Below are 13,054 nucleotides of genomic sequence, written 5' to 3'. Positions count from 1 at the left end.
TAAATACAGACGTATCAGAAAGGGCAGGAAGCACGGGCAGTGTGCCCTTTATCCTTGCAGCATGACTTTTATCCTTGCATTACCCTTGCTTCGGGCAGAGCTGTACCTACACAACGCTCCTCAAAACGGAATCATGATGCAGACCTCTCGAGGACTCAGTGGTTGGCTTAACCCCGTTCCCAGCACATTTGCACCTCTGACACTTAAACGAAAGGCAGGCCAGAGGAAATGATAAAGCCACAGGTAACGAGGCTCTGGAGGGGAAGACTTAGCGCTTACAGCAGCTTCATTTTCAAGGTAAATTAATAAACAAACCTTCACCTCTGCAACACATTATGGGGGAAGAAAAGGACCAAAAGGAGAGGGGTCCTGCTACGCACAGTGGCCGATGGTTCCGTGCCCCCTGAGTGGGCCTAAGGTATCCTCAACAGTCACAGCTCCTCTGAGGGCTGTCGAGGCCCCCTCCTCAACTCCGACCAGGCCGCGAGTGGAGCGCGGGACCCCCAGACCTGGCCAGTTACCGAGTTTCGAGCACTTACTGTGCCTGAGCCGCGGGGGGCACTCGGGCGCAAGCTGGGCCCCGGGGCACAGGGCCAAGCTGGGCCGCACAGGAGGAGCCCCCGAGCCCCACGAAGGCAGGGCCCATCCCTCAACTGCCCGCCTCCTGACTTACCAACACACCCTGCACCCACCCCGCCGCCGCTGGGCCCTTTGCCGACCCTCCCTTACCGCGGGGCGCCTGCTCGCCATTGGCCGCCGCCGCCATCAGTCACCCAAGGGAGCGTGCGCGCGCCCGCCGGCCCGCCCGCCCGCCGCGCTCCCGCCGTGCCGCGCGCGGGAAGATGGCGGCGGGCGGGCGCTGAGCGGGCGGCGGCGGCCGGAGAAGGATGACGGTGGCGGGGCCGATGGCTTTGAGGCGGGCGGCGGCGGCGGTGCCGCCGGTGCGGGGCTGCGGCGTCCTCGCCCGCGGCATTAACACCCGAGCCGTGCCGCGGCGCAACCGCGGCCCGCTGCCGCGCACGCCCTGGACCACTCGCGGGCCGCCGCCGGACGTGCTGGCCCAGATGGTGGAGCAGCGGCCGGTGCGGGAGCAAGTGGAGCTGGACACCATCACGTACGCCGGGCGACAGCACTATGTGCCCGGCCTGGCCCGGCCGCGCTTCCCGCCCTGGGATCGCGGCTGGCATGACCCCTGGCACTCCCGGGGGCCGCGCTACGAGGACATGCCGCTCTACAAGGAGCGCGTCTGCTTCGTCTGCCACCAGCGCGTCCCCATGCTGGAAGGTACCGGCCCGCCGCCCTGCCTCCGGCCTCTACTTGGCCCAGGTCCCCGCCTCTGCCCCCTCCCCGATCCCCCAGCAGGAGCCGCAGCGTGCTCCCGTGGCCCAGAAAGCCGGTGGTATCCTGGGGTGTGCTGAGAAGAGTGTGGTCAGCAGGTCACACGGGATTCTTCCCCCTCCCCTTCTGCCCTAGTGAAGCCACATCTAGAGGAGCGTGTCTAGTTTTGGGCTCCCCAGTTCAAAAGAGACAGCCGCTGGAGAGGGTGTAGCGGAGGGCTACAAAGGTGATGAGGCTGCAGCGGCATTCCTTTGACAAGGAAGGGCTGTGAGACCTGGGGCTGTGTAACCTGGAGAAGAGCAGACCGAGAGGGCATCTTCTCAATAGCTGAAGGGCAAATATCCCTTTTCAGTGGTGGCCAGCAACAGGATAAAGGGCAATGGGCACAAACTGCAACCAGAAAGTTCTGTCTGAACATAAGGAAAAACTTCTTCCCTTTGAGGGTGACAGAGCACTGGGCCAGGCTGCCCAGAGCGGTGGAGTCTCCTTTGGAGACGTTCAGAACTCACCAGGTCATGATTTGTGCAGCCTGCTTGAGGTGAACCATTTTTAGCAGAATGAGGTGGACTAGATCTCCAGACATCCCTTCTGGCCCCAACCATTCTGTGATTCTGTGTTCGAGCACTCACCCTTCCCCACCAGCCAAGACTTCTGCTTGCACAGAGTATCAAACCAGAGGTGCTGCAGAGCCCACCCTGCCTCATGAGCTAACTGCACCATCAGCCTGTTGCCAGCCTGCCCAGCAGCCTCAGTAATAAATGAATTTCCTGGTTTTTGTTCCAAGGAGTTCGGCAAGCACTGTGGCTTACCAAGACAAAGCTGGTGGAAGGCTTGCCTCCATCAGTGCTCAGCATCATGGACAACCCAGCTCACCAGCTGGAGAACCAAGAGGAGAGGGTGAAGCATGCCATCTCCCATGCACGGTTCTGGAACACGAGAGAAGTTGCTCCTAACAGAGAGTATTATTGGTAAGTCCTTGGTCAGAGGGGGGTTACAGCTTTAGTGTAAGCATCAGGTAACACAAGAGCCAGAGGTTTAAGCCTGTCATTAATCAAGTAACATAAGGACCAGAGGGGTTTACACTACAAAGAGAAGTCATGCGTAGATCTGCTGTTGGGAGATTCACTGAGGCCCTTTATATCAGGTTGTTCAGCTTGTGAAACAACCAAAACCAACTGTACTGCAAAACTCCAGTGGTGGATGTTGATAGTAGTACCACTGTAAACACATACTCTGCATTCAAGCTGCTTTCAGGCCAAGGTCTTTCAACTTGAGACCTACTTCTAGCTGATGCAGAATGTCAGGTTTTTTAAATAACAAATGATAAGCATTTCCTCTGCCAAGAAGGACTGGTGTGGGATGTTAACTTGAAGTCTCTGTTAACTGTTTGGAAATGCTCTGCTGCTGTAAGTTTTACACACAGCAATGTTACAGCATTTGTGTCCCAGCAGCATCTGCCTGCCATTCTAATCCCATTTTTTGTGTAACTCTGCTGTGTTTTCTCATTCTAAAGCCCTGTCCTGTTTGAAGACTTGTTACACTTGTGTCGGTTAATGGCCATGAAGTATCCTGCTCTGGCTAAGAGGATGTTGGCTAGGAAGTACATGATAGCAGCTACGTGGGAAAGAGGTCAGTGGCTCGTAGGATGGAAGCATACAGCTCTTTTTGGTGGTAGAAGAGGGGTAACAAAGCCACTCTCCGGGCTGAGGACCTGGAAGAAATGAAGCCCTATTACAAGAAAGATCCGGAGGTGCTGGAACGTGTCCAGAGAAGTGCCATGAGGATAATCAGAGGGCTGGAGCTCCTCTCCTGTGAGGACAGGCTAAGGGAGTTGGGATTGTTCAGATTGGAGAAGGATCTGAGGAGACCTTATTGTGGCTTTCCAGTATCTGAAGGGTGGGGGCTACAAGAAAGCTGGAGAGGGACTTTTTAGGGTGTCAGGGAGTGATAGGGTGAGAGGGAATGGATCCAAGCTAAAGGAGGGGAGATTTAGATTAGACAGGAGGAAGCTCTTCATCATGAGGGTAGTGAGACACTGGAACAGGTTGCCCAGGGAGGTTGTAGAAGTTCCATCCCTGGAGGTTTTAAGGCCAGGCTGGATGTGGCTCTGGGCAACCTGATCTGGTGTGGTGTCCCTGCCCATGGCAGGAGGGGTGAATCTAGGTGATCCTTGATGTCCCTTCCAACCCTGACAATTCTTTGATTTCTGGACCAAGTCATTCTCCCTCTTTTAAGTAAGAAGAGTGGCAGGGTGCTTACCTTGAGGAGATTGTTGAAGTGTTAGACAATACTGTGACAAGGTGGCTGGAGAACCAGAACCAGTGTCTTGGAACTGATGGTTTGGTGTTTTTTGGATGACCAAAGTCAGTATTGTTGTTAAGAAACTAACACCAGCAATCGAGGTTGGGATTTTAGACAAGAACCTCCAGCTGAGCTGCTAGTTTGGAAGTGAGGGGGAGGGAGTGAGCCTTGCAGAACAACAGCTTGCTCAAATGCTGCTGCCTGAAAGAGAAGCACATCTTTTCCTAATCTTATTTTGGCAGTGTTTAAATGTAGCTTAATTTCCCTCCCCAGAATCCATTCTCCTTCAGGTCCGAGGCCAGAATGGAATGCTTCTGAACTCTATGGCCCCAATACCACCAGTAGCCTCCAAGGAGGAGATACTGGCCACTGAAGAACATGTTCTGGAGACCTTCTATCCCATTGCTCCTACCATTGATCTTCAGGAAGTGAATGTGTACAAAGAGCTCAATGACACAGGTAGATCGGGCTGCTGGTGACAATGTTCTGTCAGAGCAAACGAACAGCAGTTGGCCTGCAGCCCTCACCCTTCTGTTGGACACCTATGGGCAGGGAGTGCATGGGAATGAGGGAATAGGGGAGCCAGGCACAGGCTGTGCACTGCAGGCACTCCAGACCAGGGTTGGTATGTTGTGGAGAAGAGCTTAAATCCTGTCAAATTGTTTCAGCAGTTGCTGAAGCTAGGGGAGAAAACACTGGCTGTGTTTTTTCTTCACTGAAAGGGTTCTCAAGCATTGGAATGGGCTGCCCAGGGCTGTGCTGGAGTCACCATCCCTGGAGCTGTTCAAGCAGTGTGCGGACCTGGCACTTAAAGGACATGGTGTAGGGCTGGGTCGAGGAGGGTTGGACTGGATGAGCGTGGAGGTCTCTTCCAACCAGATGTTTTCTGTGTTTTCTGACACGATTCAGGTTTCAGAGATGGTTACCCATACTCTCATCCTCACACTCTGTTCTTCCTGGAGTCGGCCAACATTCGCACCAACAGGTTCAGACCAGAACAGCTTCGAGCTAAGATGCTGATGTTTGCTTTTGGCAACGCACTGGCAAAGGCCAAGGTGCTCTACGGGGTGCGTATTGCAGGCTGCTGCTGCCGCCTTGCTAGGCCTTTTGTTCTTTCTACTGCTGCAGCTAGTGGAAAGAGTCATGAGACTCCCTTGCTGGGGCATGTTGGAGTTGGTTTCAGAGCTGAGCTTCCCAGTCTGGAGGTCTAACTCTGACCTTCAGGTATGGTTACTGATGCCTGGTGATCCAGAAAACCCATCACAACCCAGTGGTAACTGGGTGGGAACCAGGGAGTCGGTTCAACTGTAAAACTCTAACCCACCTGGCAGCTCAGTATGTAAATTGATATTTTATTGCTGGCCAAAGGAGGCATTTTAATTAAAATACAAAATCTACATTCAAAACTTGTTTGACTGGAGTAATTTTCTGGGCAAGGTAACAATACATTTATTAAAATCTTGGCTTCAAACCAAGTAGAAGATGCAGAATCAGCAAGCACTCCTCCCATTTCTGTAGTAACTGGCCTTTTAAATAGTCTTCTCCTCCCCCCTCCCCACCCCCCCAACTCCCTTCTTTTCCTAGAATGATCCCAAGGTTTTGGAGCAGCCTGTAGTGGTGCAGAGCGTTGGCACAGACGGGCAGCAGTTCCAGTTCATGGTGTTCCAGTTAAACACAACAGACCTCGTCGCTAACGAGGGCATCAAAAACCTAGTCTGGATTGACTCTGACCAGAACCTGTATGAAAAAGCCCAGTGTGTCCCAGAAGTCAAGAAGAGAGTTGTTACGGTAAGGAGAACTTGAGAAATGGCCCTGGAAACGCTGCCCTGGCACCTTTGGGGGCTGGCATAGAGCTGCAGCACTAGCTTTAAACCAGCTGTAGGGACCTGACAGCAAGCACTGTCCTCGTTCTTTCTTAAGCAGGTGTCACTGGCAGGGAGTATGTGTGGTGCTGAGGGTACCCCATAGCGTGCAGGCCTTGTGCCAAGGTCCTGCAGTGTGTCCAGAGAAGAGCATCGAGGCTGGTGAAGGGTTTGGAGGGCATCACATAAAGAGAGGCTGAGGGAGCTGGGGTTGTTTAGTCTGGAGAAGGCTGAGGGGAGGTCTTACTGCTCTCTACAGCTACCTGAAAGGAGGTTGGAGTGAGGCTGGTGTTGGTTTGTTCTCCCAAGTGACCAGTGACAGGATGAAAGGAAATGGGTTGAAGTTGTGCCAGGGGAGGTTAAGGTTGGACACTAGGGAAAACCTTACTGAAGGAGAGTGGTGAGGGGTTGAAACAGGCTGCCCAGGGAGGTGGTAGAGTCATCATCCCTGGCTGTGTTCAAGAAGCTGTAGCTGTGGTGCTTCAGGACATGGTTTAGTGGCCATGGTAGATGGGTTACCCCATCTTGGACTTGATGATCCTGAAGGGCTTTTCCAGCCTTAGTGCTTCCCTGAATGTGGTGTCTCCCCATCTCGTAACGCCCTGGGTTAAGATCAGCTTGTGCTCTGCTGAAGGCAGTGCCTGCATGCAACCGTGAGCTGCACTGCAGAGGAAGCAGAGCCAGGGTGCTGTCAGCCCTGGTCACGCCGGGAGGGCATCTCGCTGTGATGGGCACAGGGTTTTTGCTGTCTGAGCTCGGTGCCATTGGGAGTGCCCACACACAAAGCCATCTGGGGAGAGAGAGGGCACAGTTTGCAAGCTCCCAGGTCTGAAGCCTTCCCTAAGCCTCTTGCAAGCCGTTGTTGGGCTGCATGAATCAGCTGACTGCAAACTGAGCAGCCGTGTCTTCTCCTCTGCAGAAGCCCGCTGGAATCTATGGCTTTCAGCCAGACACCTTCAAGAAGTTTCTGGCACTGTATCTGCATGGAACTGTGTGAAATTCAGCTCCACTGAAAGCGCTGCACCAACTGTACCTGCTGCTCCTCTTGGCCAGAGCCATCACACAGCTACAGGAAGGTGGATTCACTGACTTGAAAAAAGAACAATGGAAATTACATTGTTAGTGAAAGCCAAAAAAAATTAAAATCTTCTTCTAAACTAAATTGTGCCTGAAGAAAGTCTTTTCATTCTGGGGGCTCGCCTCTGGATTCAGGTTAGAGAGAGTCATCAAATGCATCATCCTCCAGCACTCCTCCAGCCTCGCCTAGACAGAGCCTGAGCCAGGCATTATTCCTCTGCGCAGGGCCTGCTCTCGGGGTGCTTTTGCACAGAGCTGACTCCAGCCTCTTTTCCCAGGCTGCTTTGAGGACCTCTGAATGCAGTGTGTGTGGAGGAGCCTGACAAAGCTTCAAGAGGGGAGCCTGAGCCGGGAGCCTTTTTCATTCTGCCTGGCTTTGGCTTTGTTTGACTCCTGCCTACTTCAGGATGTGTCCTGCTGCCCTGCGCTTAGTTCCCAAAGCTCTTAATCGTTGAGCTGGCTTTGTTGGCTCTATAGAGCTGCAGCCCTTTCATCCCCCCAGCCTGCATGAAGGGACCTATCCATTTTGGGAGAGTGGTGGAGAATGTAGCATGAACCTTTGCTAGCTGGGATTTTCTGCTAAAAATACAAAGGCAGAATCTCTTCCTGCCACACAGAGTTAAGTGAGCAGGAAGCGTTTTTCTCTTTAAGGGGGGTGGGGAATTGGTGTGGGCTTTGTGAAAGGGAAGCTAAATTAGCTCCAGCCAAATGCAGAATGTTTTGCAGCTCTGCACTGGTACCCTCCAGCACATGGGGAGGAACAGGACAGCCTGCTCTATTTTAAGGTGTGCTGCAAAAGCAGGTTTCCAAGAAATTCATCTCACTTCAGTGTCTTGTGTCAGAGGCTGGTCTGTGCTTTTGTGATCTTCTCTGGCCATCTGGATGAATACCCCCAGCTGTGTGTTCCCAGGCTCAATCTTGGGCAGCTATCCTGTGCTGTGGGTTTCAGAAAGCAGCTTTTCACCGCTCAGATTTGAGACTAAGAGTGGCAGCCAGTAAGCTGGGGTGCCTCTGCTGTAAGGTAGATCACAGAATGGGGCTGGAAGGGACCTCAGGAAATTGAGTCCAACCCCACTGCCAGAGCAGGACCACAGAATCTAGCACAGGTCACACAGGGACACATCCAGATGGGGCTTGAAAGTCTCCAGAGAAGGAGACTCCACAACCTCTCTGGGCAGCCTGTTCCAGTGCTCTGGGACCCTCACAGTGAAGAAGTTCTTCCTCATGTTGAGGTGGAACCTCCTGTGCTGTAGCTTGTATCCATTGCCCCTTGTCCTATCAACTCCCTCACTAGTTAGGAGAAAAGGCTTGAAAGGGAAATAATGCAGTAAGTGTTGCATTAATTTAAGTCATGCTAATGCTGCCTGCTCAGGGTGTGCCTAATTCAGATCATCAATTTAATCTGCACATCTGTAATTTGCACCCAGTTATTTATGTACCAGTACAGGCTGGGGACCAAGCTGTTGGAGAGCAGCCCTGGGGAAAAGGACTTGGGAGTCCTGGTGGATGACAGGATGACCATGAGCCAGCAATGAGCCCTTGTGGCCAAGAGCATCTTGGGGTGGATTAGAAGGGCTGTGCTTAGTAGGTCCAGAGAGGTTTTGTCATTCATGTTTATTAAGGTGTGCAGGGCAGTGTCAGGAGCATAGAGCCAGGCTCTGCTCAGTGATGTCCAACAACAGGACAAGAGGCAATGTGTGCAAGCTGGAGCAGAGGAGGTTCCACAGGAACATAAGGAAAAACATTTTCACTCTGAGAGTGACAGAGCCCTGGAGCAGGCTGCCCAGAGAGGTTGTGGAGACTCCTTCTCTGGAGACATTCAAAACTTGCCTGGATGCTGCCCTGGGTGATCCTGCTCTGGCAGTGGGGGTAGGACTGGATGATCTTTTTGAGGTCCCTTCCAATCCCTAACATTCTGTGATTTAGAATTCCATTGAGACACACTTGTGCTCCATGCAGACTGCTCAGTAGGTGTTTCTTTCTCAGGCTGTTGTCTGTGTTGTTACACAGACTCAGCCTTGGAACTGTTGACATCTCCTCACCCTTCTGACTTCGGGTCCTCACTGGTCTCAGGGCTGAAACCCTGTAGGGCAGCCAGCTGTCTGCAGCATCCCCAGTCCTGAGCAGAGCAGGTTTCACTAAGGAAACCTGGCAGAAGAGTGGAGGGCGGAATGGAAAAGTGGAAGATCTTACCTGCTCCTGGGAGATGTTGCAGTCTGTGAAGATGGGCTACATTGGAAAGAGCCAAAGTCCCCTTAGATGCTTTTACCTCTCAACAAAAACACCTCTATTGGGACAGGCAGCAGAAGAGGAGAAATTAAGTGGAGCTGGAGTCCTGCTGCCTCCAGGACTGAGCAAAGGCAAAGCATGAGCACAAGGAGAGAGGGATGAAGGCAGAACAAAGGCAGAAAATGTGGAAAATGGCAGAGCCACTAAGATGTGGGATAGTGAGCAGGAAAATGAGGCTTCAGCAGGTGACAAGAGGCAAAAGGAAGCCACTTGAGGGGACCATAGAGGCAAGACCATGTCCCTGGTTTGCTCAGGACACAACTGATCAGGCCTGAGGGGAGCAGGGAGCAGTACTCACATGTTGCTGGAAGGAGCAGCTGGTCTTGGTGCTGGAGAACCCAAGGAAGGCAGAGCAGGGCTTCCAACTAGGCTCCTGGGACAGATGCTTCATGTTGGTCAATAGTGGTGCAGGTACAAGGTCCATGAAGCATGCAGGCCCTGCAGAGCAACCCCCCCGCCATGGAGAGTGGTGTGTGGTGCTCCTGCTGCTCTTCCCACCCGCACGGCATACGATTTACCGCAGCCACTTGTCTCTCCAGGGTGAGCTGCTGGAATTAGCCCTGCTGAGGGAGGTGGGGCTGGGAGCAGGACACCAGGTCACAGAGGCACAGCTGGCTTGGAACCAGTAAGTGATAAAGGCTCCTCATCAGATGAGTGGCATCACCTCAGCACCCACCCAGAGCCAGGCATTAACTTTTAATGAACGGCAGGCGGGGAGGCAGAACATGTGAGAACAAGGCGGCTGGAGTCGGAGGTGAAGACCTGGCAGTGCCTGGCTGCCCAGAGGAGACCTCTGCAGCCACCAGCACAGGATCTGGCCCCAGCCTGTCCTGAGGATGATGCACAGTGTGCTGTCCAGGTTCCACCCCACTAAACCAACTTGCCTTGAACTGCTCCTGATGCAAAATCCGACTCCACAGGCTGCAGTCACCCTGCCAGCAAACACACCCCATGCTCCAGCCAGGGCCTCAGATCCTCCTCCCACACTGAATTTAATAAAAAACTAATGGGGAGACAATTATCCCTGAGATTGGGCTCGGGAGACATTTGGAGGAGGGAAGCTGGCAGTTTCTCATGGCACCTTTTGATACAATTAGCTTGCTACCCACTAAGGACTGTCAGAGGGGCTCTTCCACACCCCACAGCTCCTGACAGAGAGCAGGACCTGGATGGGCAACGTGGGCAGGGCCAGCTCTGGGCAGCTGGGAAGGCAGGAGGACCTCATCAGTGCCAGTTAATTACTCCTGGGGTTCCTATTTCCTACTGCTCACATGCTACTTCCTGTGAAGCACAAAGAACCAGATGGCCTGGACCCAAACCCTCACTGGGGCACAGCTGTGGACCCCACACAAGGATGTCTGTGGTGCTAACCTGGACACAAACCTGCACAGGTAGCAGAGGGTGCAAGTACACCCTGCTCCTCCTGCCCTTAATTTCCAAGCTAATGGGCTCTGAGTTTTCTGGGTGGCTCCCAAACCCAGGAGACATCCACAGTGTTATTCTCTCACCCTTCTGCTCCTCCAGCATCAGCGACTGCATGGCACTCTCCCCTGGGATTGCAGGGGCTGGACAGAAGCATTTTCCATGACCTGCACAGAACCTCCAGGCTGGTTCACATCCCCCAAAACCCACAACCCCCTGAACATTCCTGCAAGGAGGGAGAGAAGCTGCAGCGGCACAGCCAGCCGTATCCTGTCTGAACTAGTCTGAGGCAGAGAACACAGACAGTAGCTCCTGGGAGCATTTCAGGCACCCATGTAGAGACCTCAAAAACCCCAGCCTCTCCCCAAATGCTGCAGCAGCCTCTGGTGCTGCCTGGCAAGGAGGCATCTCGGCCTCTCTGGGGTTTCTCCATGACCAGCAGCTGGTTCTGGAGCCGAGTTGGATTCTGCAACCCTGCACCCAGCCACTCTGCACTGCAGCCAGCCCTTGCCCGAGGAGGGGGGCAGCAGACCCCATCCCGAGTCTCTGTATGTGAATATACATAACACAAATATTTCAGAAGGTGATGGTTGTGCCCCTTCTCTCTTGCTCACCTCTCAGCACTGCAGGACCCCAGAGGCAGCAGGACCCAGCAGCTCCTCTCGAGGGGCATCCCTGATCTCTGACACACCAGGCTCCATCCAGCATCCAAACTCCTCCAGCTTCTAACGGGGAAACCCTGGGGGGGCCATGCTACAAAGGAAAAAAAGAACCAATTCACACTTTTTAGCCCAGATATAGCCCCTCTGGGGAAGACAAGGGCCTGGCACACCACATCCTCAGCCTGATGCAGGCAAAGATGAACATTTTCCTAGGCTAGAAGTTCAATTTTCCAAATCTTGAACCATTGAACCAAACCTCTCCTGGGTTAACAAAGATCATTCAACCAAACCTCTCCTGGGTTCTCCACCACAGCTGAGTCCCTGTCCACTTCCCCAGATGTGCCCACCCCACAATGCCAGCCACCTTTCAGCTATCACCTCCACTCCCACATCCCAAACCTTGGGTTTGGTCCTGGATGAATAAAGGTTCAGAAACCCACCCCCAAACCCCAGTACTCCACCCCAGGTCTGGCAGCAAACAGCAGGAACAAACTGCAGAGCACGGAAATCAAATGTGGATATTGGTATTTATTACAGCATGGTGGGGGGGGAGGGGAGGGAGAGGAGGGGAGAACCATTTCATTCCAAAAACCATCCCCATACCAATGAAGACAATAATTGAGCTATTCATTTGAAAATAATATTGCAACTGGGTCTCTCATTTCCTCACTTCAGAACAAAAAGAGGGGGGGGAAAAAAGGGGAAAAAAAACCTACACAAACCCAAACTAAAACCAACCCAAAAACCCAAACCAACCCAAAATCCAAACCAACCAACCAAGCAAAAAAAAACAACCCCAAACCAAAATAAACCAAAGCAAGATTACAGTATCACAGTATAACTAAGGTTGGAAGACACCCCAAGGATCATCAAGTCCAACCTGTCCCAACAGACCTCACGACTAGACCATGGCACCAAGTGCCACGTCCAATCTCCCCTTGAACACCTCCAGGGACAGCGACTCCACCACCTCCCTGGGCAGCACATTCCAATGATGAACGACTCGCTCAGTGAAGAACTTTTTCCTCAGTTTGAGTCTAAACCTCCCCTGGCACAGCTTGAGACTGTGTCCCCTTGTTCTGGTGCTGGTTGTAAAGCAGTAGAGGGAAAAACCAAAACCTGACCCCTTGGGGAGCCCTTGGGTGTATTTGTGATGCAACCAATCTGTGCCTGGTGATTTCTCAGCATTACCTGGGCAATATTAACCTGACTGTAACTAGGAGGGACCGACACCCCCCCAGCTGCATCCCATTCCACCCAGCCCTCCCCACCACCCCTTTCCCAGAGCCCTTCTACAGGTAAAGCACAATTCAAATGCCTAAGAAAGAAGGCAAGCGTTAAAAAATACCCCAAAACCAACCAACCAACCCAAACCCTCCAAATTTTGTATTCCAGACTACAAACCAACAAGCCAACAAAGTTTTGGTCATCTCCTGACAAGTCAGCATAATAAAAACAAGGCAAATGTTCCCTCCCCACTCCCCCCCACCTTCCCCCCCCAAATCATTTCAGTGAAGGGGTGCAGAAAAAAAATGACATCCCTTTAATAAAACATTAGCAACAAATATTGTACACAAACTACAATGGAGAATGATTATTATTGTTATCATTATTAATTTTTTCCCTCTTTTTTCCTCCTTTCCTCCCCCCCCCCCCCCCCCCTTTGATATTTTTCCAACCAGACTACAAGGTTAAGAAAAAAACCCACTGAAACAAGATACAAAGCTTCTCAATAATCCTCACAAAGGTCAAATCCAAGGAGGGGGGGAAGAGAGAGAGAGAGTATTTTACAGAGGCACATGGAGCAGAAATGGGAGCTGGAAAATTAACAGAACAAAACAAAAACCAACCAACCAAACAAAAAAATCCCCAAAGAAACCAAACTACAGGATGAGGGGGTGGGGGTGGGGGTGGGGGGGTAGTGTCATGCACAGAGAGCCCAACCCCACCGCCTTGGCTCAGCCTTTCCTCTCCCCACCAGAAGGAAGGGCCTCTGATGCTTGTCAGCAGTTTTTATTTGCTTATTACAGAGCGAGCCTACAGAAGAGCAAGGTTTACATTTGAACAACAAGAATTCCTTAAAAAATAGCTCCATCCACTTCC

At 52.4% G+C, this 13,054-nt stretch overlaps 1 protein-coding gene across 1 annotated transcript; it reads left to right on the top strand.

Annotated features, from left to right (window-relative positions):
• Positions 1–887: 887 nt before the first annotated feature.
• On the top strand, positions 888–6,605 carry MRPL37 (mitochondrial ribosomal protein L37). Its single transcript, XM_009908032.2, has 7 exons — positions 888–1,284; positions 2,123–2,306; positions 2,852–2,967; positions 3,913–4,098; positions 4,549–4,706; positions 5,224–5,427; positions 6,421–6,605. Exons 1-7 carry the CDS (start codon positions 888–890, stop codon positions 6,496–6,498), a joined length of 1,323 nt encoding a protein of 440 aa, XP_009906334.2. The 3' UTR covers positions 6,499–6,605.
• The last annotated feature ends 6,449 nt before the right edge of the window (positions 6,606–13,054 follow it).

This window comes from Dryobates pubescens, chromosome 11 (assembly GCF_014839835.1).
Source record: "Dryobates pubescens isolate bDryPub1 chromosome 11, bDryPub1.pri, whole genome shotgun sequence".
In the NCBI taxonomy this organism is placed as follows: domain Eukaryota; kingdom Metazoa; phylum Chordata; class Aves; order Piciformes; family Picidae; genus Dryobates; species Dryobates pubescens.
The sequence above is the reverse complement of the archived record's forward strand: the minus strand, read 5'-3'. Positions and strand labels throughout refer to the sequence as shown.

Bases quoted from the DNA above. Each gene is read 5' to 3' on its own strand.
- MRPL37 (XM_009908032.2), top strand. From the start codon at position 888: ATGACGGTGGCGGGGCCGATGGCTTTGAGGCGGGCGGCGGCGGCGGTG. The intron at 4,099-4,548 runs GTAGATCGGGCT...GACACGATTCAG, and splicing joins CAAAGAGCTCAATGACACAG to GTTTCAGAGATGGTTACCCA. The intron at 4,707-5,223 runs GTGCGTATTGCA...TTCTTTTCCTAG, and splicing joins AGGCCAAGGTGCTCTACGGG to AATGATCCCAAGGTTTTGGA.